Source organism: Peromyscus maniculatus, chromosome 20 (assembly GCF_049852395.1).
Source record: "Peromyscus maniculatus bairdii isolate BWxNUB_F1_BW_parent chromosome 20, HU_Pman_BW_mat_3.1, whole genome shotgun sequence".
NCBI classification, from domain to species: Eukaryota; Metazoa; Chordata; class Mammalia; order Rodentia; family Cricetidae; genus Peromyscus; species Peromyscus maniculatus.
The window spans coordinates 61,355,085-61,379,472 of NC_134871.1; the positions used below are offsets into that span (position 1 = coordinate 61,355,085).

The following is a 24,388-nucleotide window of genomic DNA, read 5'->3' on the forward strand; positions in this document are numbered from 1 at the left end:
CAAGTCCATTCATATAAGTAAGGATGTCTGGAATCATATGAGTCTCCAACATGCATGTTTCCCTGTTGTAGGGAGCACAGTGACATCCTCAGGCCACACAACCATCATTCAAGCCTCCAGTCTATCCTCAGCCTCTGCCAGCAGCAAACCAGGTAAGTAACAGAGAGGAGGCTATGAATTCTCAGAGGTCAAATGGAGGGGTGTTAATCTCCATTTACCCTTATGGAAATGCTGGAATTGTATGTATATTACAAGGCTATGAGTCCTCAGGTGACAAATGAGGAGTGATTATATCATCATTTATTCATAAGGAAATGCAGGAATTCCTTATGTAGTTAGGGAAAGGGAGCTAGCATGTGAGAGAGGACTGCATTAGTTGATGTTTCTCTTATCTCATCCCATTAAGAGGTTGCTAATGTGTACTTTGGACAGTGATGGCCCTGATTTCTTCTTTGGAGCCTGAGGGTGGTACTGGGTCATGAGGATTAATGTTTATTATTCTGATCCTAAGTTAGTTAATATCAGGTAGAAACATTCTGAGTGTTTTCTTTTTCAGGGATATTAACAGTTTTTTCTTATATGAAGTGCCCAGGCAGAAATATATCTGAAAGAACCATTGGGTTTTAATAAGCCTACGAGTACTAGATTCAAATACATGACTCAAAAGGAGGTAGACAACCATATTTCCCCATGCAGAATAAAAAGCCTAGCATAGCTTCTTCCATATCATATGAAATTTACAAAGATTGAAGCAGCAATAGGAACTATACATAAATTAGTGAAGACATTGGTCATCGCTGATCAGTGTGGTCTACTGCTTCTTTATTGTCATGACATTCTGTTTCTTTGAAAGCAATGACTGCATCATCAACAGGAACAACTAGATCCCCAAGCAGTGAGCAGACCCCATCTGAAGTCAGTGCAGGTGAGATTACTGTGTTTCCTGGAGAGGGTCATGCTGTGGCTGAAAATGCAGGGAGAGATTTTTAAGAAATGAGTTGAAAATAACACTCTAGAGAGAAACATTCCATAAAGACTCTACTGTGAGATGTGGTGAGGATGCTGGGCTATGACATAGAACACCAGTGTCTTAATGTCAAACAAGTCAATATGTACAATTTCACTCATGTCCAATAAGTCAGTGAGTTTTATGAAGGATAGTCTGGATAATCCAAGTATTTGTGATAGCTCATTAAATATATGGAAATAAAGACAAGGAAGGAATACAAGGAAGTTAATTGAAAGCATTAGCTTCCTGAACTGTACCCCTTATCAAACATCCTGATAATCAATTATTGCTCACATTGAAAGAAAATACTACATCATCATATGGGGACATATCTGGAGCCTCAAGCATGGAAATGAATCTGCACAAAGACAAGTCAATTGAGTTCAGGCTGATGTGAGGAAGTCATGGGTTTTGCCAAACTGGATCCCTTTGCCATTACCCAGCTCATTTAAATCAAATTACAAAATTTGATAGACATTTGAGGACTAAAGTAAGACAGAGAACAATGTCATTTTTAAGAGGCTTTCTCCTCCCTAGTAAGTTAAGGCTTTTGATAACATGACACTGGGTTCAAAGGGTAGACATGATTGAGCAGAAAAATCCCTGGACTTACTCCTTCTCATCACATGAAACTGGATGATGTTCCTCCTTCCAAGTAGAAGGACAGACAGACTTCAGATAAGTGACAGAGATGCAACAAAAGACTCATGCCCAGGCACATTTGAAAGTATCCAGTTTATAAAGGAATGCCTGGACAGTGGGTGTTGTCCCAGGAGAGATAAGAATTCTGCATTTGGAAAGCATTTGTCCTACACACTTTGAAAATTTGTCATATTACTGTTTTGTAAGAGATCCTTGAGAGCAAATGAGAGGTTAGTCTCTGGGGATGCAGAGGCTCAGATTGGAACTTGGGTTTGCTCTAAGCTACAAGGACAACACAACAACTCATGGTAACATATCCAACAGCTGGGAAGAATAAGATTTCCTAGCCAGACAATTTACTTGTGTCATTATTCCTAAGGAAGATAAAAATGTCATTTGTGTTCAGGATCCTTAGTCCCTGATGAACCCACAAGAGACAGAGGAAGCAGCACACCCAGGGAATCCAGCAGCAGTGCTAAAATCCAAGGAGCCTCGGGTCAGTTAGAACAGGAATTTCAGGTAGAGGTGAAACAGATAGGCTGCTGGGCAAAGTACAGACTTGTTCACCTTGTAGATATAGAATTGTCTCCCTTCTGAGTACTACTAAATGTTTCCAGCATGGCTCCTTTGCTTTGCCTGCACAACAGGGCAGTCTGTAGAGGTTACCACAAGAGCAGATAGGGAACCCAAGACACAGAAGTCACCACTGAAAGCCCAGCAAGCAAGATAAGAACTCAATGGTGGTCTGTGTCAGGGACTTATGCTAGTGTTGTCCAGAAGAGTTTGTGGTCATTAGTTCAAGGAAAGGCAATGAAGGACTAAAATATAGAACTGCATGAAATATCATCAACCCTGAAATGCTTTGGGTCGATACAGAGGCTGTGGTTTTCTGTAACCTTAAGAAATATCCTGTTCCCATAGAAACAAGACGAGCACTCTGAGCTAGAACGTTTCATTGGTTGCTACCTACCTATTCATTGGTCTTTCCTTCTCTGTTAGTATTTCCTGTGATATGCCCAGAGATGTGGTCCATATGATAACCAGTCCCATGCCATGTTTGCAGAAGATTCTATGTAAATTGCCAAGAATTTATTTTATTTCTAGATTCATTTTAAGCATACCTTATTTGCTAAATAATAGGAGGACTCCATGATCTCATGCAGTTTCTTAATTTTAATAAAATTAATGGTAATGCAACTTGAGCCTAAATGTGTGGTAGGGAATGTCAGGTATGCAAATATACTCATAGTGTCTTAAATCAATTCTAAAATCATCAACATTGCTCCATGACAAATCTGTCTTACCTCCATAATTGTTATGTTTTCTAATTAATGAATAATTCACCAAATCAGTATGTGGTCAATTAATGGATTTTCCTTGAGAAAGAAGTTGACACTGAACTCTTCATGAGATTAGAGACATTCATTTTTAAAGAGGAAAATGGCTATTTCAATCCTTATTTTTAAGAAAAATATCCCTTTAATTTTTCTTACTCATTTTTTAACCATGATAATCAACAGGCACATCTGAGACAACTTCTACATCCACCTCTGGAGGGGCAGGGAGCAGCACTGCTCTACCTGCAAGTACTGGAGCCACAGCATCAGGTAAGACTCTTGAGCCTTTGGAGATGTTTTAGCTGCTCATCCTTTCCCATGCAGCCTCAGAAGATTGTCTAGAAAACTGACTTGTATGTGTGAGTGAAATTCATGCCACTAGATGTGGTGAAAGAATGTGTCTTTCATGTTTTATCCCATAAGTCCATTCATATAAATAAGGTTATCTGGAAACATATTAGTCTCCAACATGCGTGTTTTCCTGTCCTAGAGAGCACAGTCACATCCTCAGGACACACTACTGTCCGTCAGGCCTCCAGTCAATCCACAGGTTCTGCCAGCAGCCAAATAGGTAAAGAATGAGAGGAGGCTATGTGTTCTCTAGTTTCAAATGATGGGTTGGTGATACCACAATTTATTCAAATGAGAATACAGAAATTTCTTCTATATTTAGAAGAAGAAAGTTAGCATCAGAAAGAGGGCAGCATTATCTGATGTTCCTCTTATCTTATCCTGTAATTAGGTTGCTAATGTGTACTTTGGGGCAATGATGGCCCTGAATCTTTCCTTGGCACTTTAGGACACCGAGTCATGAGGGCTAAGGATTACTATCCTGACTCTAAGTTAGCATCAAGTAGAAACATTCTGAGTATCATCTTTTTTGTGGTTATTAAATGTGTTTTCATATAAGAATCAGCACACAGGCAGAAATATATCTGAAAGACACAGTTGGTTTCAATAAGCATATGAGTACTGGATTCAAATACATGATTAAAAAGAAATTAGACAATTTTTAAGCAAATCAAAAAGCCTAGCAAAACTTCCTCCATATCATATGAAATTTACAAAGATTGAAGCAGCAACAGAAAATATACCTAAAATTAATGAAGACTTTCAATAACACAGAGCAGTGTTGTCTAGAGCTGCTCACATTCTTGACATTGTGTTTCTTTGACAGTAACCACTGGATCATCAGCGGGAACAACTAGATCCCCAAGCAGTGAACAGACCCCATCTGAAGTCAGTACAGGTGAGTTGCGGCTGTGTCCAGGACAGGCTCATGCTTTTGACAAAGATGCAGAGAGATTTTTAAGAAATAAACTGAAAATAGGAGGCTGAAGAGATCCATCTCATAAAGGTCCTACACTGGGCTCTCATGTAGTTGCAGAGCTATGACAGAACTCCAGTGCTTAATGTCAAACTAGTCAATGTGTACAAGTTCATTCACACCCAATAGGTCAGTGAGTTCTCTGAGGATATATTAGTTCATGAAAGATTTTGTGATTGTTTAATGAAAATAGGGACATAGAGAATGATGGAATTTAAGAAAAATAATTGAAAGCTTTAGCATTCAGATTTATACATCTGAATCAAACATCCTGATAGTAAGTTATTGTTCATCTTTAAAGGGCCTACTGTACCATCAGCTATGGAAACATCTGGTGCCCCAAGCAGTGAATCGACCCAGCCTTCAGACAAGTCAAGTAAGTACACGCTGATGTGAGGATGTCATGGGTTTTTACAAAATGGATCACCTTACCACAACCCAGCTCATTTTAAATTAAAGTGCAAACTTTAGATGGACATTTGAGGACTTAAGTTAAATGGAGAACAATATCATTTTGAGGCTTTTTCCTCCCTAGTGAGGTAAGCCAAGGCATTTGATAACATGACACTCAGTTCAAAGTATAGACCTGATTGAATAGAAAAATCACTAGATTATTTTTTCCCATCATATAAAACTGTGATGTCATTCTACCTTCCAAGTAGAAGGACAGACAGACTCAACAGAGGAGGCAGAAAATCAGCAAAAGCCTAATGCCCAGTCACATTTCCAGAGTATCCAATCTCTAAAGGAACATATCAACACTGGGTTTTTTCCTAGGAGGAGGTGAAAACTCTCGTGTTTTAGAGAGTAGCTTTTAGCACACTTCTGAAATTTGTCAAATTACTGTTTTGCCACAGAACATTGAGAGCCAATGAGAGGTTAGACTCTGGGGTTGGTGAGGCAGATATTGGGTCCAGGGTCTGCTCTAGGCTAAAAGGACAACATAACAACTCATGGGAACTTATCCAACAATTGGACAGAATACAAATTCCTGGCCAGACTTTTTGTTGTGTCTTTTTTTTTAGATGTCATTTCTATCTGGGAACCTTAGTCCCGGCTGAACCCACAAGTGACAGGGGAATCTAAACACCCACGGGAGCCACTAGCCCTGTTAAAATTCAAGGAACCTCAGGTCATTTAGAGCAGGAAATTCATTAGTAGCAACTCAGTCTGTAGATGTGATACAGGCAGGCTCCTGGGCAAAGCACAGACTTGTTCACCTAGTGAGGTATAGGATTGAACCTCTCCTTGTCTCCCCTCTGAGGACTAGTAAGTGTTTCCAGCATGGATCCTTTGCTTTGCCTGAACAACAGCACAATCTGTGGGAGTTACCACAAGAACAGACAGGGAGGCCACACCTGTCACCCAAGGCACAGAAGTCAACACTGGAAGCCCAGCAGGCAAGATAAGACCTCAATGGTGGTCTGTGTCAGGGACTCATGCCAGTGTTGTCCAGAACTGTTTGTGATCATTAGTTGAAGGAAAGGTGATGAAGGAGCAGAGTGGAGAACTTCATGACATGAAGTTAACTCTGAAATGCTTTGAGTCTTCTGAGCCCATTGTTATCTGTGACCTTAAGAAACATTCCTGTTTCCATAAAAACAAAAGGAGGGACACATGGAGATATGAGAAATTATTGTTTGTCACCTACCTTTACATTGGGCTTTTCTTCTCTGTTAGTATCCCCTGAGATATGCCCAGATACAAGGTCCAAATGATAACCAGTCCCATGCCACGTCTGCAGAAGATTTAGTGGATATTGAAAAGATTTAATATTATGTCTAGTATTTTAAGCATACATTATTTCCTAAATAAAAGTAGGACCCCACGATCTCATTCATTTTCATATTTTTAATAAAATTGATCATCATGAGACATGTGAGGCTAAAAGTATGGTACAGAGCAGTCAGGTGGGGAATGATGCCCATAGGGTCTTAAGTCAGTTCTAAAATCATCAACATTCCTCCATGACAAATTTGAATTACCTCTATAATTATTATGTTTTCAAATTAATGAATATTTCCCCAAATCAGTATGTTGTCAGGTAATGGATTCTCCTGAGAAAGAAATTGACACTGAACATTTTATAAGAGTAGAGACATTCATTTTGTAAGAAGAAAAAAATGGTTATTTCAATTCTTTGTTTTCAGCAAAACCTCCCTTTAATTTTTCTTACTCATTTTTTTAACCATGATAAACAACAGATACACCTGTGGCAACTTCTGCATCCACTTCTGGAGGAGCAGGGGGTAGCACCTCTCTACCTGCAAGTACTGGAGCCCCAGCATCAGGTAAGACTCTTTAGCCTTCAGAGATGTCTTAGCTACTCATCTATTCCTATGGAGCCTCAGGAGATGGTCTGGAAAATGACCTGTATGTGTGGTGTGGTGGGAGAATGTGTCTTCTCGTGTTTTATCCTGCAAGTCCATTCATATAAATAAGGATGTCTGGAATCATATGAGTCTCCAACATGCATGTTTTCCTGTCCTAGAGAGCACAGTGACATCCTCAGGACACACTACTGTCCCTCAGGCCTCCAGTCAATCCACAGCTTCTGCCAGCAGCAAAGCAGGTGAGGAAAGAGAGGAGGCTATGAGTTCTCAGAGGTCAAATGGAGAGTCGTTATATTCCCTACATTTATATAGAAATGTAAGAATGGCATGTATGTTACAAGGCTATGAGTCTTCATGTGACAAGTGAGGGGCTGGTTGTATCACCATTTATTCAAAGGGCAATGCAGGAATTCCTTGTATATTTAGAGAAATGAGCCAGCATTAGAATGAGGACTTCATTAGTTGATGTTTCTCTTATTCCAAAGTACACTGCTAACATGTTTTTGGGCAATAGTGGCCCTGATTTTTTCCTTGGTAATTTTGGACACTGAGTCATGAGGGTTACTATCATGACTCTAACTTAGCCTGAAGTAGAAAAATTCTTAATATCCTCTTTACATGGTTATTTTATGTGTTTTCATATAGGAAGCTAATAGGCAGAAATATATCTGAAAGATCCAGTTGGTTTCAAAAAGCCTATGAGTACTAGATTCAAATAGATGAATAAAAAAGAGGTAGACAACCATATTTTCATGCAGAATCAACAAAGCCCAGCAAAGCTTCCTCCATATCATATGAAATTTACAAAGATTAAGGCAGCATTAGGAACTATATAAACTAGTGAAGACACTGGTCATCATAGATCAGTGTGGTCTACTGCTGCTTCATAGTTATGACATTGTGTTTCTTTGAAAGCAATGACTGCATCATCAGTAGGAACAACTAGATCCCCAAGCAGTGAGCAGACCCCATCTGAAGTCAGTACAAGTGAGATGAGGCTGTTGTTGTGTACAACTGGAGAGGCTGATGTTGTGGCTGAAGATGGAGGGAGAGATTTTTAAGAAATGAGTTGAATATAGCATTCTAGGAAGAAACATTACATAAAGAATCTACTAAACTGTGATGAGGATGCTGAGCTATGATAAAGAACTCCAGTGTCTTAATGTCAAACAAGTCAATATGTACAAGTTCCCTCATATCCAAAATGTCAGTGAGTTCTCTGAAGGATGGTCTGGGTCATCGAAGTACTTGTGATAGCTTGTCGAAAAGGTGGAAATAAGAGAGATTGAAGGAATATAAGGAAGATTATTGAAAGCATTAGCATCTGGATCTATATATCATACATCCTGATAATCAATTATTGTTCACAATTGAAGGACCTACTACACTATCAGCTGGGGAAACATCTGGATCCTCAAGCAGTGATTTGAACCTGTATTAAGACAAGTCAATTGAGTATAGGCTGATATGAGGAAGACATGGATTTTGACAAAGGATCACCTTACTATTACCGAGCTTACATAAATCAAATTAGAAAGTTTAGATTCACATTTGAGAACTAAATTAAAAGAGAGAGCAATGTCATTTTTAAGAGGCTTTCTCCTCCCTGGGGGCAGTAAGACAAGTCTCTTTATAACATTACATTAGGATCAAAGGGTAGACATGATTGAACAGAAAATGTCACTGAACTCATTCCTCTTCATCAAATTAAACTGGATGGTGTTCCACCTTCCAAGTAGAAGGACAGACAGACTTCAGATAAGACACAGAGTTGAGTGAAAAGACTCATGCGCAGGCACATTTCCAAAGTAATCAATCTCTAAAGGAATGCCTGGACAGCGGGTCTTGTCCTAGGAGAGAGATAAAGCTCTGGTTTTGGGAAAGTATTTGCCTAACACACTTTGGAAATTTGTCATATTACTGTTTTGCAAAAGACCCATCAGAGCAAATGAGAGGTTAGATTCTGAGGAGGCAGAGGCTCATGTTGGAGTCTGGGTCTGCTCTAAGTTACAAGGACAGCATAACAACTTATGGGAACATGTTCAACAGTTGGGCAGCATAAGATTTCCTGTCCAGACTTTTTTCTCGTGTCATTATTCCTAAGGAAAATAATAATGTCATTCGTGTCTCAGGATCCTTAGCCCCTGCTGAGCCCACAAGTGACAGAGCAGACAGCACACCCAGGGGACCCAGCAGCAGTGCTAAATTCCAAGGAAACTTGAGTCTATTAGAGCAGGACCTTCATTAGTAGCAATTCTGTGGGTAGAGAGGAAACATGTAGGTTGCTGGGCAAAGTGCAGACCTGTTCACCTAGTGAGATATAGAATTGAACCTCTCCATGTCTCCCTTCTGAGGACTAGTAAATGTTTCCAGCATGGCACTTTTGCTTTGCAGACACAACAGGACAGTCTGTGGGAGTTACCACAAGAGCAGACAGGGAGGCCACACCTGTCACCCAAGGCACAGAAGTCACCACTGGAAGCCCAGCAGGCAAGATAAGATCTCAGTGGTGGTCTGTGTCAGGGACCACCTGAAAGGCAATGAAGGACTGAAATATAGGACTGCATGAGATGAGGTCAACTGTGAAATGCTTTGGGTCCATACTGAGGCTGTTGCTTTCTGTGACCTTAAGAAATATTCTGTTTCCATAGAAACAAGAGGATGAGCACATTCAGCTAGCACAGCTCATTGGTTGCTACCTACCCATTCATTGGTCATTCCTTCTCTGTTAATATTCCTTGAGATATGCCCAGAGATGAGGTCCATATGATAACCAGTCCCATGCCATGTTTGCAGAAGATTCCATGTATATTGCGAAGGATTTACTTTATTTCTAGTATCATTTTAAGCATACCTTATTTGCTAAATAATAAGAGGTTCCATGATCTCATTCATTTTCTTAATTTTAATGAAATTAACAGTCATGAGACATGTGAGTCTAAAAGTGAGGTAGAGAGCAGCCAGGTGGGCAAAGATGCTTACATGGTTTTAAGTAAGTTCTAAAATCATCAATATTACTCCTTGACAAATTATGTTTTCTAATTAATGAATATTTCACCAAATCCATATGTTGTCAGGTAATGGATTCCCTTGAGAAAGAATTTGATAATGAACTTTTTGTAAGAGTGTAGACATTCATTTTTTAGGAGGAAAAATTATTGTTTCAAATTTATTTTAAGAAAAACCTCACTTTATTTTTACTTACTCACTTTTTTTTTTAACCATGATAATCAACAGGCACACCTGGGGCAACTTCTGCATCCACCTCTGGAGGCGCAGGGAGCATCACTGCTCTACCTGCAAGAACTGGAGCCCCAGCATCAGGTAAGAATCTTTAGCCTTTGGAGATGTCTCAGCTGCTCATCCATTCCTGTGCAACCTCAAGAGATGGTGTAGAAAATTGACTGTATGTATGAGTAAAATTCATGCCACTGGATGTGGTAGAAGAATGTGTCTTTCATGTTTTATCCCATAAATCCATTCATATAAATAAGGATGTCTGGAATCATATGAGTCTACAACATGCATGTTTTCCTTTCCTAGAGAGCGCAGTGACATCCTCAGAACACACTACTGTCGCTCAGGCCTCCAGTCAATCCACAGCTTCTGCCAGCAGCCCAGCTGGTAAGAAAAGAGAGAAGGCTATGACTTCTCATGTGTCAAATGGAGGGTTGTTAATTTCCCTTAATTTATATAGAAATGTAAGCATGGCATGTGTATGACAAGGCTATACGTCCTCAGGTGACTAGTTTGAGGCTGGTTATATAACCATTTATTCAAAGGGAAATGCAAGAATTCCTTGTATATTTAGAGAAATGAGCTAGCATCTGAAAGAAGACTGCATTAAGTGATGTTTCTCTTATCTTGTTCTGTAATTAGGTTGCCAATTTGTTCTTTGGGGCAATGATAGCTCTGATTCCTTCCTTGGGACTTTTGGACAATGAGTCATGAGGGCTAAGGATTTCTATCCTGACTCTAAGTTAGTGTCAAGTAGAAACATTCCAAATGTCTTCTTTTTCATGGTTATTAGATGTGTTTTCATATATGAATCAGCACACAAGCAGAAATAAATCTGAAAGACTCAGTTGGTTTCAATAAGCATATGAGTACTGGATTCAAATAGATGAATAAAAAGAAAGTAGAGAATCATATTTACAAACAAATAAAAGAGCCTAGCAAAGCTTCCTTCATATCATATGAAATTAACAAAGATTGAAGCAGCAATAGGAACTACTCATAAATTAATGAAGACTTTCAATAACACAGAGCAGTGTGTTCTAGAGCTGCTCACATTCTTGATATTGTGTGTTTTTTTTTTAAGTAACCACTGGATCATCAGCGGGAACAACTAGATCCCCAAGCAGTGAGCAGACCCCATCTGAAGTCAGTGCAGGTGAGTGGAGGCTGTGTCCAGGACAGGCTCATGCTTTTGACAAAGATGCAGAGAGATTTTTATTAAATAAACTGAAAGTAGGTAGATGAAGAGACCCATCTCATAAAGGTTCTACACTGGGCTCCCATGAGGTTAAAGAGCTATGACATAGAACTCCAGTGTTTTAATGTCAAACTAGTCGATGTGTACAAGTTCATTCACACCCAATAAGACAGTGAGTTCTCTGAGGATATATTAGTTTTTGACAGATTTTGTGATTGCTTAATGAAAATAGGGAGATAGAGAATGATGGAATTTAAGAAAAATAATTGAAAGCATTTGCATTCAGATCTATACATCTGAATCAAAATCCTTATAGTAAATTATTGTTCATTTTGAAAGAGCCTACTGTACCATCAGCTGGGGAAACATCTGGTGCCCCAAGCAGTGAATCGACTCAGCCTTCAGACAAGTCAAGTAAGTACATGCTGATGTGAAGATGTCATGGGTTTTTACAAAATGGATTGCCTCACCACAACCCAGCTCATTTTAAGTCAAAGTCCAAACTTTAGATGGACATTTGAGGACTAAAGTTAAATGGAGAACAATATCATTTTGTTTCTTTCTCCTCCCTAGGGCAGAAAGCCAAGGCATTTGATAACGTGACACTGGGGTAAAGGGTAGACATGATTGAATAGAAAAATCACTGGACTTATTCCTTCTCATCATATAAAACTGGCATGTCATTCTACCTTCCAAGTAGAAGGATAGACAGACTCAACAGAGGAGGCAGAGATGCAGCAAAAGCCTCATGCTCAGGCACATTTCCAGAGTATCCAGTCTCTAAAGGAACATATCAACACTGGGTGTTTTCCTAGGAGGAGGTGAAAACTCTTGTGTTTTAGAGAGTAGCTATTTAGCACACTTTTGAAATTTGTCAAATTACTGTTGTGCCACAGAACATTAAGAGCCAATGAGAGGTTAGACTATGGGTTTGGGGAGGCAGATATTGGGTCCAGGGTCTGCTCTAGGCTAAAAGGACAACATAACAACTCATGGGAACTTATCCAACAGTTGGACAGAATACAAATTCCTGGCCAGACTTTTTGTTGTGTCATTTTTTTCTAAGAAAAATATAAATGTCATTTGTGTCTGGGCACCTTGTTCCCTGCTGAATCCACAAGTGACAGGGGAATCAGAGCACCCAGGGGACCCACTAGCTGTGTTAAAATTCAATTGAACTCGGGTCAGTTAGAGCAGGAACTTCATTAGTAGCAATTTGGTGGGTAGAGATGAAAGGGGTAGGCTACTGGGCAAAGCACAGACTTGTTCACCTAGTGAGGTATAGAATTGAACCTCTCCATGTCTCCCTTCTGAGGACTAGTCAGTGTTTCCAGCATGGCTCCTTTGCTTTGCAGGCACAGCTGGACAGTCTGTGGGAGTTACCACAAGACCAGACAGGGAGGCCACACCTGTCACCCAAGGCACAGAAGTCACCTCTGGAAGCCCAGCAGGCAAGATAAGATTTCAATGGTGGTCTGTGTCAGGGACTCATGCTAGTGTTGTCCAGAACTGTTTGTGATCATTAGTTGAAGGAAAGGTGATGAAGGAGCAGAGTGTAGAACTTCATGACATGAGGTCAACTCTGAAATGCTTTGGGAGGCTTCTGAGGCCATTATTATCTGTGACCTTAAGAAACATTTCTGTTCCCTTAGAAACTAGAGGAGGGGCACATGGAGATATGACAACCCATTGGTTGTCACCTACCTATACATTGGTCTTTCTTTCTCTCTTAATATCCTCATTGATAGGCCCAGATATGTATTCCCAATGACAACTAGTCCTATGCCACATTTGCAGAAGATTCAATGTATATTGACAAGAATTTATTTTGTGTCTAGTTTCATTTTAACCACATATTAATTGCTAAAAAATAGGAAGTCTCCAAGGTGTCCTACACTTTCATATATTTTATAAAATTAACAGTTATGGAGACATGTGAGCCTAAACGTATGGTGGAGAGCAGTCAGGTGAACAAGATTCTTACATAGTCTTAAGCCATTTCTAAAATCATCTGCAATTCTTCTTGAGGAATTTGGCTTACCTCTGTAATTATTATGTTTTCTAATCAATGAATATTTAACCAAATCAGCATGTTGTCAAATTGATGGAATCCCTTTGAGAAAGAAATTAACAGTGAACTTATTTTTTTTTATAAAGCAGACACATTTATTTTTAAGGAGTAAAATGGCTATTTCAATTCTTATTTTTAAGAAAAAACTCTAATTTTTCTTACTTTTTTTTTAAACTATGATAATCAACAGTAACACCTGGGGCAACTTCTGCATCCACCTCTGGAGGAGCAGGGAGCAGCACTGCTCTACCTGCAAGAACTGGAGCCTCAGCATCAGGTAAAAATCTTTAGCCTTTGGAGATGTCTCAGCTGCTCATCCATTCCCAGGCCTCTTCAGGTGATGGTCTGGAAATTTGATATGTTTGTATGAGTAAAATTCAAGGCAGAGCAGGCAATGCAAGAATATATTTTCTCATGTTTTTTTACTCAAGTCCATTCATATAAATGGGGTTGTCTGGAGTTATTTAAATTTCAACACCCAGATTATTTGATTTCCTTTGAGAAATTAGTATTTTGTCAAAATATTTGTTTCTCTGAGAAAGACTTTGACATTAAAGTTCATAAGGGTAAACACTTTCACATCATAAGTGGGTAAAAAGCTGTTTTGGTTCTTCTTAATATAATATCCCTATCAATTTTCTTATTTATCCTTTTTCCACAATAAAATTCAGGCACACCTGGCACATCATCTGGATCCACCTCAGGAGGGGAGGAAAGCAGCACCCCTCTACCTGCAGATACTGGAGCCCCAGGTTCAGGTAAGACTCTTTTGCCTTTAGAGATGTCTCAGCCCCTCATCCATTCCCATGCTGCCTTGGGAGATGATCTGGAAAATTAACCTGTTTGTGTGAGTGAAATTCATGGCATTGGATGTGGTGAAGAATGTGTCTTCTCGTGTTTTATCCTTCAAGTCCATTCCTAGAGATAAGGATGTCTGGAATCATATGAGTCTCCAACATGCATGCTTTCCTGTTGTAGGGAGCACAGTGACATCCTCAGGCCATACAACCATCCTTCAAGCCTCCAGTCTATCTCCTGCCTCTGCTAGCAGAAAACCAAGTAAGTAAAAGAGGAGGCTATGAGTTTTCAGAGGTCAAATGGAGGGCTGTCAATCTCCATTTACTTTTATGGAAATGCATGAATGGCATGTATATTACAAGGCTGTGAGTCCTCAGGTGACAAATGAGGGGCTGGTGATTTTGAAACTGTTGTTATATGTAACCATAGGAACAAAAGGAGGAGCACATGGAGATATCACAACTCATTGGTTGTCACCTACCTATACATTGGACTTTCCTTCTCCATTAGTATCCCCAGAGATATGCCCAGAGATGTCCAAATGATAATGAGTCCCATGCCAAGTTTGCAGAAGATTGGATGTATATTGATAAGAATTTATTTCGTGTCTAGTATCATTTTAAGCATATATTATTTATTAAATAATAGGGGAACTCCATGATCTCCATCATCTTCTTAATTATAATAAAATTAAAAGTCATGAGACACGTGAGTCTAAAATTATGATGGAGAATAGTCTGGAGGACAAAGATGCTCACAGGGTCTTAAATCAGTTCTAAAATCATCAACATTCTTCAATGACAAATTTGACTTACCTCCATAATTATTTTGTTTTCTAATTAATGAATATTTAAGCAGATCAGTAACTTATTAAATTGATATCCCTTCAGAATTAAGTTGCTATTGAGACTTCCGTTTTATAACAGGAAGCAAATGACTATTTCAATTTTTATTTTTCAGAATAAACTCCCTTTAATTTTTTTTACTCATTTTTTTTTTAACCATGATAATCAACAGGCACACCTGTGGCAACTTCTGCATCCACCTCTGGAGAGGCAGGGGGCAGCACAGCTCTACCTGCAAGGACTGGAGCCCCAGGTTCAGGTATGAATCCTTTATCTTTGGAGATCTCTTAGCAGCTCATTCATTCCCATGATGCCTCAGGTGATGGTCTGGAAATTTGATCTGTATGTGTGAGTATAATTCAGGGCAGAGCAGGCAATGCAAGAATGTGTCTTCTCATGTTTTATTATTCAGTACCATTCATACAAATGGGGATATCTGAATTCCTCTTAGTTTCAACATCCAAATTATTTCATTTCCTTTGAGAAATCAAAATGTCGTCAAATTATTTGATTTCCCTTGAGAAAGAACTTGTCATTAAAGTGATAAGGGTAGACACTTTCACTTCATAAGAGGGGGGAAAAGACTATTTTAATTCTTATTCCTAAGAAAATCTCCCTATCAATTTTCTTCTTTATCTTTTTTAACCACAATAAATATTAGGCACACCAGGGGCATCATCTGGAACCACCTTGGGAGGGACTGGGAGCAGCACGCCTCTTCCTACAAGTACTGGAGCCCCAGGTTCAGGTGAGACTCTTTAGTCTTTGGAGATATCTTACCAGCTTGTGCATTCCCATGCTACCTCAGATCTGGTCTGGAAAATTGCCCTGTATATGTGAATAAAATTCATGGCACTGAATGTGGTAGAAGAATGTGTCTTCTCATGTTTTATCCATCAAGTCCATTCATATAAATGAGGATGTCTGGAATCATATGAGTCCCCAACATGCATATTTTCCTGTTGTAGGGAGCACAGTGTCATCTTCAGGCCACACAACCACCCTTCATTCCTCCAGTCTATCTCCAGCCTCTGCCAGCAGCAAAACAGGTAAGTAAAAGAGAGAAGGCTCTGAGTTCTCATGTGTCAAATGGGGGACTTAATATATCTCCATTTACTTATATGGAAATGCAGAAATAACGAGTATATTATAAGGGTATGAAGCCCCCGGTGAGAAATGAGAGTCTAGCTATATCACCATTTATTTATAAAGGAATACAAGAATTCCTTGTCTATTTAGAGAAAGGGAGCTAACATCAGAAAGAGGACTGCATTAGTTGATGTTTCTATTATCTCATCCCATAGTTAGGTTGCTAATGTGTACTTTGGGACAGTGATGGTCCTTGGAGCTTAAGGGCACTGAGTCATGAAGATTAATGCTTATTATACTGATTCTAAGTTACTTAATATCAAGTAGAAACATTCTGAATGTTTCCTTTATCAGGATTATTAACTTTTTTTTTTCTTATATGAAGTACCAGGGCAGAAATACATCTGAAAAACCCAGTTTGTTTCAATAAGCATATGAGTACTGGATTCAAGTTGATGAATAAAAAGGAGGTAGACCATCATATTTCCATGCAGGCTCAAAGAGCCTAACAAAGCTTCCTCCATATCATATGAAATTTACAAAGATTGAAGTAGCAACAGGAACTATACATTAATTAAGTAAGATGATGAACATCACAGAGTAGTGTGTTCTACTGCTGCTCACATTCATGACATTGTGTTTCTTTGACAGTAACCACTGGATCGTCAGCAGGAACCACTAGATCCCCAAGCAGTGAGCAGACACCATCTGAAGTCAGTGCAGGTGAGTTGAGGCTGTTACCTGGAAAAGCTCATGTAGTGGTAGAAGATACAGAGAGAGATTTTTAAGAAATAAGCTGAAAATAGGAGTCTGGAGAGATCCTTAAGGTCCCTACTACAGGCTCTGATAAGAATGATGAGCTTTGACACAGAACTACAGTGTCTTAATGTCAAACAAGTCAATATGTACAAGTTCCCTCATATCCAAAAAGTCAGTGTGTTCTCTGAAGGATGGTCTGGGTCATCTAAGTACTTGTGATCACTTGTTGAAAAAATGGAAATAAAATATAATGAAGGAATCTAAGGAAGATAATTAAAAGCATTAGCATCCTGACTTGTACCCCTGTATCAAACACCCGGATAATCAATTACTGCTCACATTGAAAGGAACTACTACACCATCAGCTGGGGAAACATCTGGAGCCCCAAGCAGTGAATCGCCCCAGCCTTCAGACAAGTCAAGTGAGTACTGACTGATGTGAGGAAGTCATGGGTTTTGATAAAGTGGATTGCCTTACCATTACTCAGCTCATTTAAATCAAAGTACAAAGTTTACATTGACATACAAGGACTAAAGTAAAGGAGAGGACATCACATTTTTAGGAGTCTTTCTTCTCCCTGGGGCAGTAAGCCAAGGCTATTGACAACATGACACTGGCTTCAAAGGGTAGACATAATTGAACAGAAAAATCATTGGACTTTTTCCTTCTCATCATATGAAACTGGCTGATGTTCCACATTTTAAGTAGAAGGACAGACAGGCTTAAGAGGGGAAGTAGAGATACATCAAAATCCTCATGCCTGGGGACATTTCCAGAGTATTCAGTCTATAAAGGAATGCCTGGACAGTAGGTATTGTCCTAGGAGATTGAGATAGCTCCAGATTTGGGGAAGTATTTGTCTAACACACTTTGGAATTTTGTCATGTTACTGTTTTGCCAGAGATCCTTGAGAGCAAAGGAGAGGTTAGTCTCCACGGATGCAAAAGCTCAGTTTGGGTCCTGCGTCTGCTATCAGCTACAAGGACAACATAACAGCTCATGGGAACTTATCCAACAGTTGGGAAGGTTAAGTTTCCTGGCCAGACAATTTACTTGTGTCATTATTCCTAAGGAAGATAAAAATGTCATTCGTGTCTCAGGATCCTTAGTTCCTGACGAACCCACAAGAGACAGAGGAAGCAGCACACCCAGGGAATCCAGCAGCAGTGCTAAAATCTAGTTAGAACAGGAATTTCAGGTAGAGGTGAAACAGACAGGCTGCTGGGCAAAGTACAGGCTTATTGACTGAGTGAGGTGTAGAATTGAACCTCTCCTTGTCTCCCCTCTGAGGACTAGTAAGTGTTTCCAGCATGGATCCTTTGCTTTGCAGGCACAACAGCACAATCTGTGGGAGTTACCACAAGAACAGACAGGGAGGCCACACCTGTCACCCAAGGCACAGAAGTCACCTCTGGAAGTCCAGCAGGCAAGATAAGATCTCAATGGTGGTCTGTGTCAGGGACTCATGCTAGTGTTGTCCAGAACTCTTTGTGATCATTAGTTGAAGGAAAGGTGATGAAGGAGCAGAGTGTAGAACTTCATGACATGAGGTCAACTCTGAAATGCTTTGGGAGGCTTCTGAGGCCATTGTTATCTGTGACCTTAAGAAACATTGCTGTTCCCATAGAAACATGGAGCTAGCACAAACAGTTGATTGTCACCTACCTGTACATTGGGATTTCCTTCTCTGTTAATTTTCTCAGAGATATGCCCAGGAAATGTGTGCCAAGTGATAAAAATTCCCACACCAAGTTTGCAGAAGTTTTTATATTTATTGCCAAGTATTTAATTTTGTGTCTTATATCATTTTAAGCACACATTATTTACTAAATAATAGGGACTCCAAGATGACATGCATCTTCATGTTACTTTTTTATAAAATCAACAATCAAGAGACATGTGAGGCTAAAAGTATGGTAGAGAGCAGTCTGGTGGACAAAGATGCTCACAGGGTCTTAAGTCAGTTCTAAAATCATCAGCATTCCTCCATGAGGAATTTCACTTATCTCCATAATTATTATATTTTCCTTTTTTATATTTTAAATTCTTTTTTCCATTTCATATAACAACTGCATTTCCCCCTCCCTCTCCTTCTCCCAAACCCCCTGAACCCCCTACCCTACCCCCATCCACTCTTTGGAGTGGGTAAGGCCCCCATGGTCTAGCCCATCAATTTTAGGCAGGCCCAAGTCCCTTCCCCCTGTACCAAGGCTGAGCAAGGAATTCCACTCTCAGGAGTGGATTCCAAAAAGCCAGTTGATGCACCAGGGATAAATCTAAGACCGACTGCCAGGAGTCTCACATTAAAATAACAATTATTATGTGTACTAATTGATGAATATTTCACGAAATCAGCATGTTGTCAAATTAATGGATTTCTCTTTAGAAAGAAGTTGGCCTTGAACTTTTTGTAAGAGTAGAGATTTTCGTTTTGCAAGGAGGAAAAATGACCATTTCAATTCTTATTTAAAAGAAAAACCTCCCTTTAATTTTTCTTACTTATTTTTTAATTATGATAATCAACAGGCACACCTGGGACAACTTCAGCATCCACCTCTGGAGAGGCAGGGGGCAGCACCGCTCTACCTGCAAGGACTGGAGCCCCAGCATCTGGTAAGAGTCTTTCTTGAGCCTTTGGAGATGTCTCATTTCCTCATCAATTCCCAGGCGGCCTCAGGTGATGGTCTGGAAAATTGCACTGTATGTGTGACTGAAATTCATGGCTTTGGATGTGGTGTAGCATGTGTCTTCTCTGTCTTCTCGTGTTTTATCCTGCAAGTCCATTCATATAAATATGGATGTATGGAATCACATGATTCTCCAACATGCATGTTTTCCTGTCCTAGAGAGCACAGTGACATCCTCAAGACACACTACTGTCCCGCAGACCTCCAGTCAATCCACAGCTTCTGCCAGCAGCAAACGAGGTAAGTAAAGAGAGGAGGCTATGAGTTCTCAGCCATCATATGGAGAGCTGTTAATTTCTGTTTATTTATATAGAATGTAAGAATGGCATGTATATTACAAGACTATGGGTCCTCAGGTAACAAATGAGGGGCTAGTGATATCACCATTTATTCATTAGGGGATGCAGGAATTCCTTATATATTTATAGAAAGGGAGCTAGTATCAAAAAGATGCTTGCATTAGTTAATGTTTCTATTATTCCATAATTAGGTTGCTAATGTGTACTTTGGGCAATGATGGCCCTGATTCCTTTCTTGAAGCTTAAGGCCACTGAGTCATGAGAGCTAACGTTTACTGTCCTGGCTCTAAGTTAGTTAATATCAAGTAGAAACATTCTGAATGTTTTCTTTATCATGGTTATTAAATGTGTGTTTCTTTTTCTTTTTTTTTTTTAAGATTTATTTATTTATTCTGTATGCAGTATCCTGCCTGCATGTATGCCTGCAGGCCAGAAGAGGGCACCAGATCTCATTATAGGTGGTTGTGAGCCACCATTTGGTTGCTGGGAATTGAACCTAGCCAGTGTTCTTAACCTCTGAGCCATCTCTCCAGCCATAAATGTGTTTTCTTATATAAAGTACCCAGGCAGAAATATATCTGAAAGTCCCAGTTGGTTTCAATAAGCATATGAGTACTGGATTCAAATAGATGAATAAAAAGGAGGTAGGCCACCATATTTCCATGCAGAATAAAAAACCCTAGCCATGATTCCTCCATATTATATGAAAAATGAACATGTTCACATCATGATATTTGGTCTTGAACTCTCTATGTCTCCCTTCTGAGAGCTAGTACTTGTTTCTAGCATGGGTCCTTTGCTTTTCAGTCACAACAGGACAGTCTGTGGGAGTTACCAAAGGAGCAGAGGGGAAGACCACGCCTGAGGGTCCTGACACAGGAGTTACCACTGAAAACCCACCAGGCAAGACAGGAATTTTTTTGTGGACTCTGGCAAGGTCTAACACAAGTGTTGCCTAGAAATGTGTGTGATAATGTATTGCAGGAAAGGTGACCAAGGACCACACTGTAGAACTTATTGCCTTGGGAGACTTGTAGCCATCATTGTGACCTTAAAACCATATTTATTCCCTTAGGGACAAGTAGAGGAACACAGGCAGCCAGCACCGGAGCTACTGGTGAAAACACATCTGAAATCGCAGGTACATAGTGATCTGAGCAGGGTTCATGCAGGCAGCCGATAAGTGAGCATTTCACTTATGAGGTAGGATGAGTTTTTGTGGGGAAGCTGACCACTGTCACAGATGTCAGACACTAGTATTCACCTTTCTTTCTGTGAATAAATTCCTGACCAAAGAAGGTAGAAAGGGTTTGATTTTTTACTTTTCTTTCTTTTTTCTTTTTTTTTCCTGCTCACTGTTTTAGGGTCAAATCTGTCATGAAAGGAAATCATTTTTACTTAAGAAAAATTAGCAATTGTGAAGTAAGAATCTAATGTATAAGGTTACAAGCAGTCTTGTATGCAGAAATGCTCACTACCACCCTCCTCCATCATAAGCTTCTGTCAGTGATGAGTTTGACATTACTCATTCACTATGTTTTAATTTTTAAGTCATATTAAATATTAATACTGAAACCTTTGCTGATAAATCAAAATATCAAGACACCCAAAGTAACCTGACCCAATGTCTATACAACTCAATGAACCCCTATACAATTAGAACAGACATTCCACTGGAAGCTGTAGTGTTTCACGTTAAATTTTACAGTTTCAGCATCAAACATAGTATGTTCACTATCTATCACCTAAAACAGAAATCTGTGAGAGAATTAGAACTAGCAATACAGTTGGATTTATGTCCTCTTCCTTAAAACCTTTATTCGCTGCCTTCCATCCTTTCTCATCCCCTTTCACTCAGAATTTCCAGCTCTCTTTCCTTCATGTCATACTGTACCCATGTGAACATTTGTTTATATTTATGCATGCACATTTCATTGGCCAGATCCCAATGAGGAGAGAAAAACATGCAGGTTTTTTGCCTTCTGAGATTGTGTGACCTGGTTTAATATTATATATTCTCATTTAATCTGTTACTTTAAAATTAATTTTCCCCTTCATTTTTCATGAGAGGTGAGCACTATTCCATTTTGTATATATACTGGATTTTCAGTATCCATTCATCAATGGATAGGCAACTCATTTGATATGTTTTATACTTAATGAATATGATTTTAAAGGAATGAGTATATAGAATATGTATACATACATTCATACATATATACACACACATATAATATAATCAATATATAAACTTAAGATGGCATTGATTTTGATACATTTACTTTTGAGAGGGAACAATGTAGTATGTTTCTGTTCACAATCAACATATTTCTTTAGGTTTAAATCTGTTATATGTCTAACAGAAGTTTGGTAGTGAGACTATACCCAGAACTCATAAAACTAAACACCAAGAAACAAGCAACCCAGTTAAACAGAGAGTTTTCAAAATATACAATGCAAATGCTTAAAAGGTATTTTTACATTTATTCAACATCCTTAAAAGAAATGCAAATGAAAACTGCATTGAGATTCTGTCTAACCCTGTTCAGAATGGCTAAGATATAAAAAATGAGAACGAATGTTGATAGGGATAGTGGGAAGGGGACCATGTATTTACTGCTGGGACAGCAAACTGGTTTAGCCGCTGTGGAAATCAATGTGGAGGTTCCTCCAAAACCATGTGATCCAGCTTGATTCTTAGACATTTTTTCAAAGGACTCACATCTTACTACAGAGGTACTTGCTCATCCATGTCCATTGCTGCTCTATTCATATTAGCCAGGGAATGGAAACAGCTTAGATGTCTGTCTACTGATGAATGAATAATGAAAATGTGCTTCATTTAGACAATGGGATAATACACTTACGGTTCTTTTCTTCATCACAATAAATACCAGGCACATCCAAGGGATCATCTGGAACAACCACTGGTATGGCAGGTGGCAGTACCCCTTCAGCTGCAAGTACAGCACCCCCAGGTTCTGGTAAGAGACGGTAGACTGGAGTGCGTCCTTATCACCCCCTCATGTTCCTGATGCAACAGATGATGGCCCATAATCAAATTGAAAGAGTAGTTGAATAAAGGGCTTGGGAGGGGTGTGTAGAACTGCCATTTGTACCTTATTCTAAAAATCTATTAACACCTAATAATGCCATGAATAACACTAGTACTATCCATGTTTTCCTGGACTTAGGGAGCACAGTTGTGCCTTCAGGCCACACTACCACCCCTGGAGTCTCCTCCAACCTGCCCTCAACCTCTGCCAACAGCAAATCAGGTGAGTAAAAGAGAAAAGGCTGTGAGTCTTCAGAAATCAAGCAAAGGGTTGCATATGTTTTCACTCATATCCATGGACGGTAGGAAGAACATGTCTGTCTCAGGGACAGGAAGCCCAGTTCCTGCTCTATATGTCAGGCAGTAGCAGAAGGAGAACTGCATTAGAACCTTATGTCATCATTAGGTTCTTGTGTGTGCTTACGGGTCATGATGATCCCGAGAGTCCTGCCCTGAGTTTAGGGACTCTGAGTTTGGACATCATGGCTTTCTCTGCCAGCTACAAGTTAGCACCAATGAAAAAAATTCAGAACTGTGTCCTTCACAACACCATTAATTGTGGAGCTATGGAAAAGGGGCCTAGGTGGGCATATATCTGAAACATCCAGTTGTTTCTGACAGGCAACTTGTCCCAGGGATCAAAAGCTAATCTTATTTTTTGAAAATTAAAAAAAAAAGTCCAGCAAAGGATTCAAAGCCTCCTATGAGATGTGAGGTTCATGATTTGGGAAGACTGAAGCTGAAGTAGGAAGTACCCACAAATGAATAAGATACTAGGCAGCAGAGACCACCTTGGCCTGCTACGTTGTCACAGTCATAACATCGTGTGTCTTGAAAGGAACAACTGGACCATCAGCTGGAACGACTAGATCCCCAAGCAGTGAGCTGACCTCAACTGAAGGCAACACAGGTGAGTGGAGGCTGTGTCCTGGAGAGGCAGAGGCTGTCTGAAAAATGGAGAGTGCTTTGTCCATACCTTGTGCATTTCATTGAACTGCAGTTGATAAAAATGTATGGACATGAATACACAGATATAGTTGACCCAACTCACGATGCAAAGAGATAGATTTTTGAATAAAAATGAAGCTAAAAGAAATCTGCTAGAAATTTTTATTAAAATATATAGGGAGTTCTGGGCATAGAAATCAGAGAATTTGTTTACTCAAATTTTGATGGAGCTGGGCAGTGGTGGCACATGCCTTTAATCCCAACACTGGGGAGGCAGAGGCAGGTGGATCTCTGTGAGTTGGAGGCCAGCCTGGGCTGCAGAGTGAGTTCCAGGAAAGGCTCTAAAGCTACACAGAGAAACCCTGTCTCAAAAAAAAAAGTCATGGAAAGAGTGATTGCAAGATGAGGTCTTCTAGTAGACGACTTTAGATACGTGGCCCCTTGGTTGTTTTCTCATAGTCTATGGAAACTTCACCTCCCATCACCTCCCTGTTTGGTAGTGTAGATACAATGCCTATACTGAGCCTCAGTATCTTTGATCCTGTACTCCCAGCAGGTAAATTAAATGAAGGGAAAAGAATCCTTACTCCAGCCAAGGAACTGGTGTCACAATTCTCTCCAGATATTTTTCACCTGTTATCAGCCTTATGTGATTATCCAACTAAAACAGTCAAAATGTATGTATTATAGCCTGCCCAGTAGCTGCCTTTGAAAGTGTACCACACTGGACTTACAAGATCCCACGTATACATA

The 24,388-nt window shown here is 39.6% G+C and overlaps 1 protein-coding gene across 1 annotated transcript in view; it reads left to right on the forward strand.

Moving 5' to 3' along the window:
* Positions 1 to 24,388, forward strand: part of Muc19 (mucin 19, oligomeric) — a 171,016-nt gene that overhangs the window by 83,080 nt on the left and 63,548 nt on the right. The window contains exons 55-69 of the mRNA XM_076555688.1: positions 72 to 152; positions 854 to 925; positions 2,058 to 2,170; positions 3,172 to 3,258; positions 6,520 to 6,606; positions 8,753 to 8,807; positions 9,886 to 9,972; positions 10,192 to 10,272; positions 10,970 to 11,041; positions 11,423 to 11,497; positions 14,970 to 15,056; positions 16,538 to 16,609; positions 20,708 to 20,773; positions 22,827 to 22,910; positions 23,526 to 23,597. Coding sequence (XP_076411803.1) covers positions 72 to 152; positions 854 to 925; positions 2,058 to 2,170; positions 3,172 to 3,258; positions 6,520 to 6,606; positions 8,753 to 8,807; positions 9,886 to 9,972; positions 10,192 to 10,272; positions 10,970 to 11,041; positions 11,423 to 11,497; positions 14,970 to 15,056; positions 16,538 to 16,609; positions 20,708 to 20,773; positions 22,827 to 22,910; positions 23,526 to 23,597 — 1,191 coding nt within the window. The remainder of the gene's footprint in view (positions 1 to 71; positions 153 to 853; positions 926 to 2,057; positions 2,171 to 3,171; positions 3,259 to 6,519; positions 6,607 to 8,752; positions 8,808 to 9,885; positions 9,973 to 10,191; positions 10,273 to 10,969; positions 11,042 to 11,422; positions 11,498 to 14,969; positions 15,057 to 16,537; positions 16,610 to 20,707; positions 20,774 to 22,826; positions 22,911 to 23,525; positions 23,598 to 24,388) is intronic.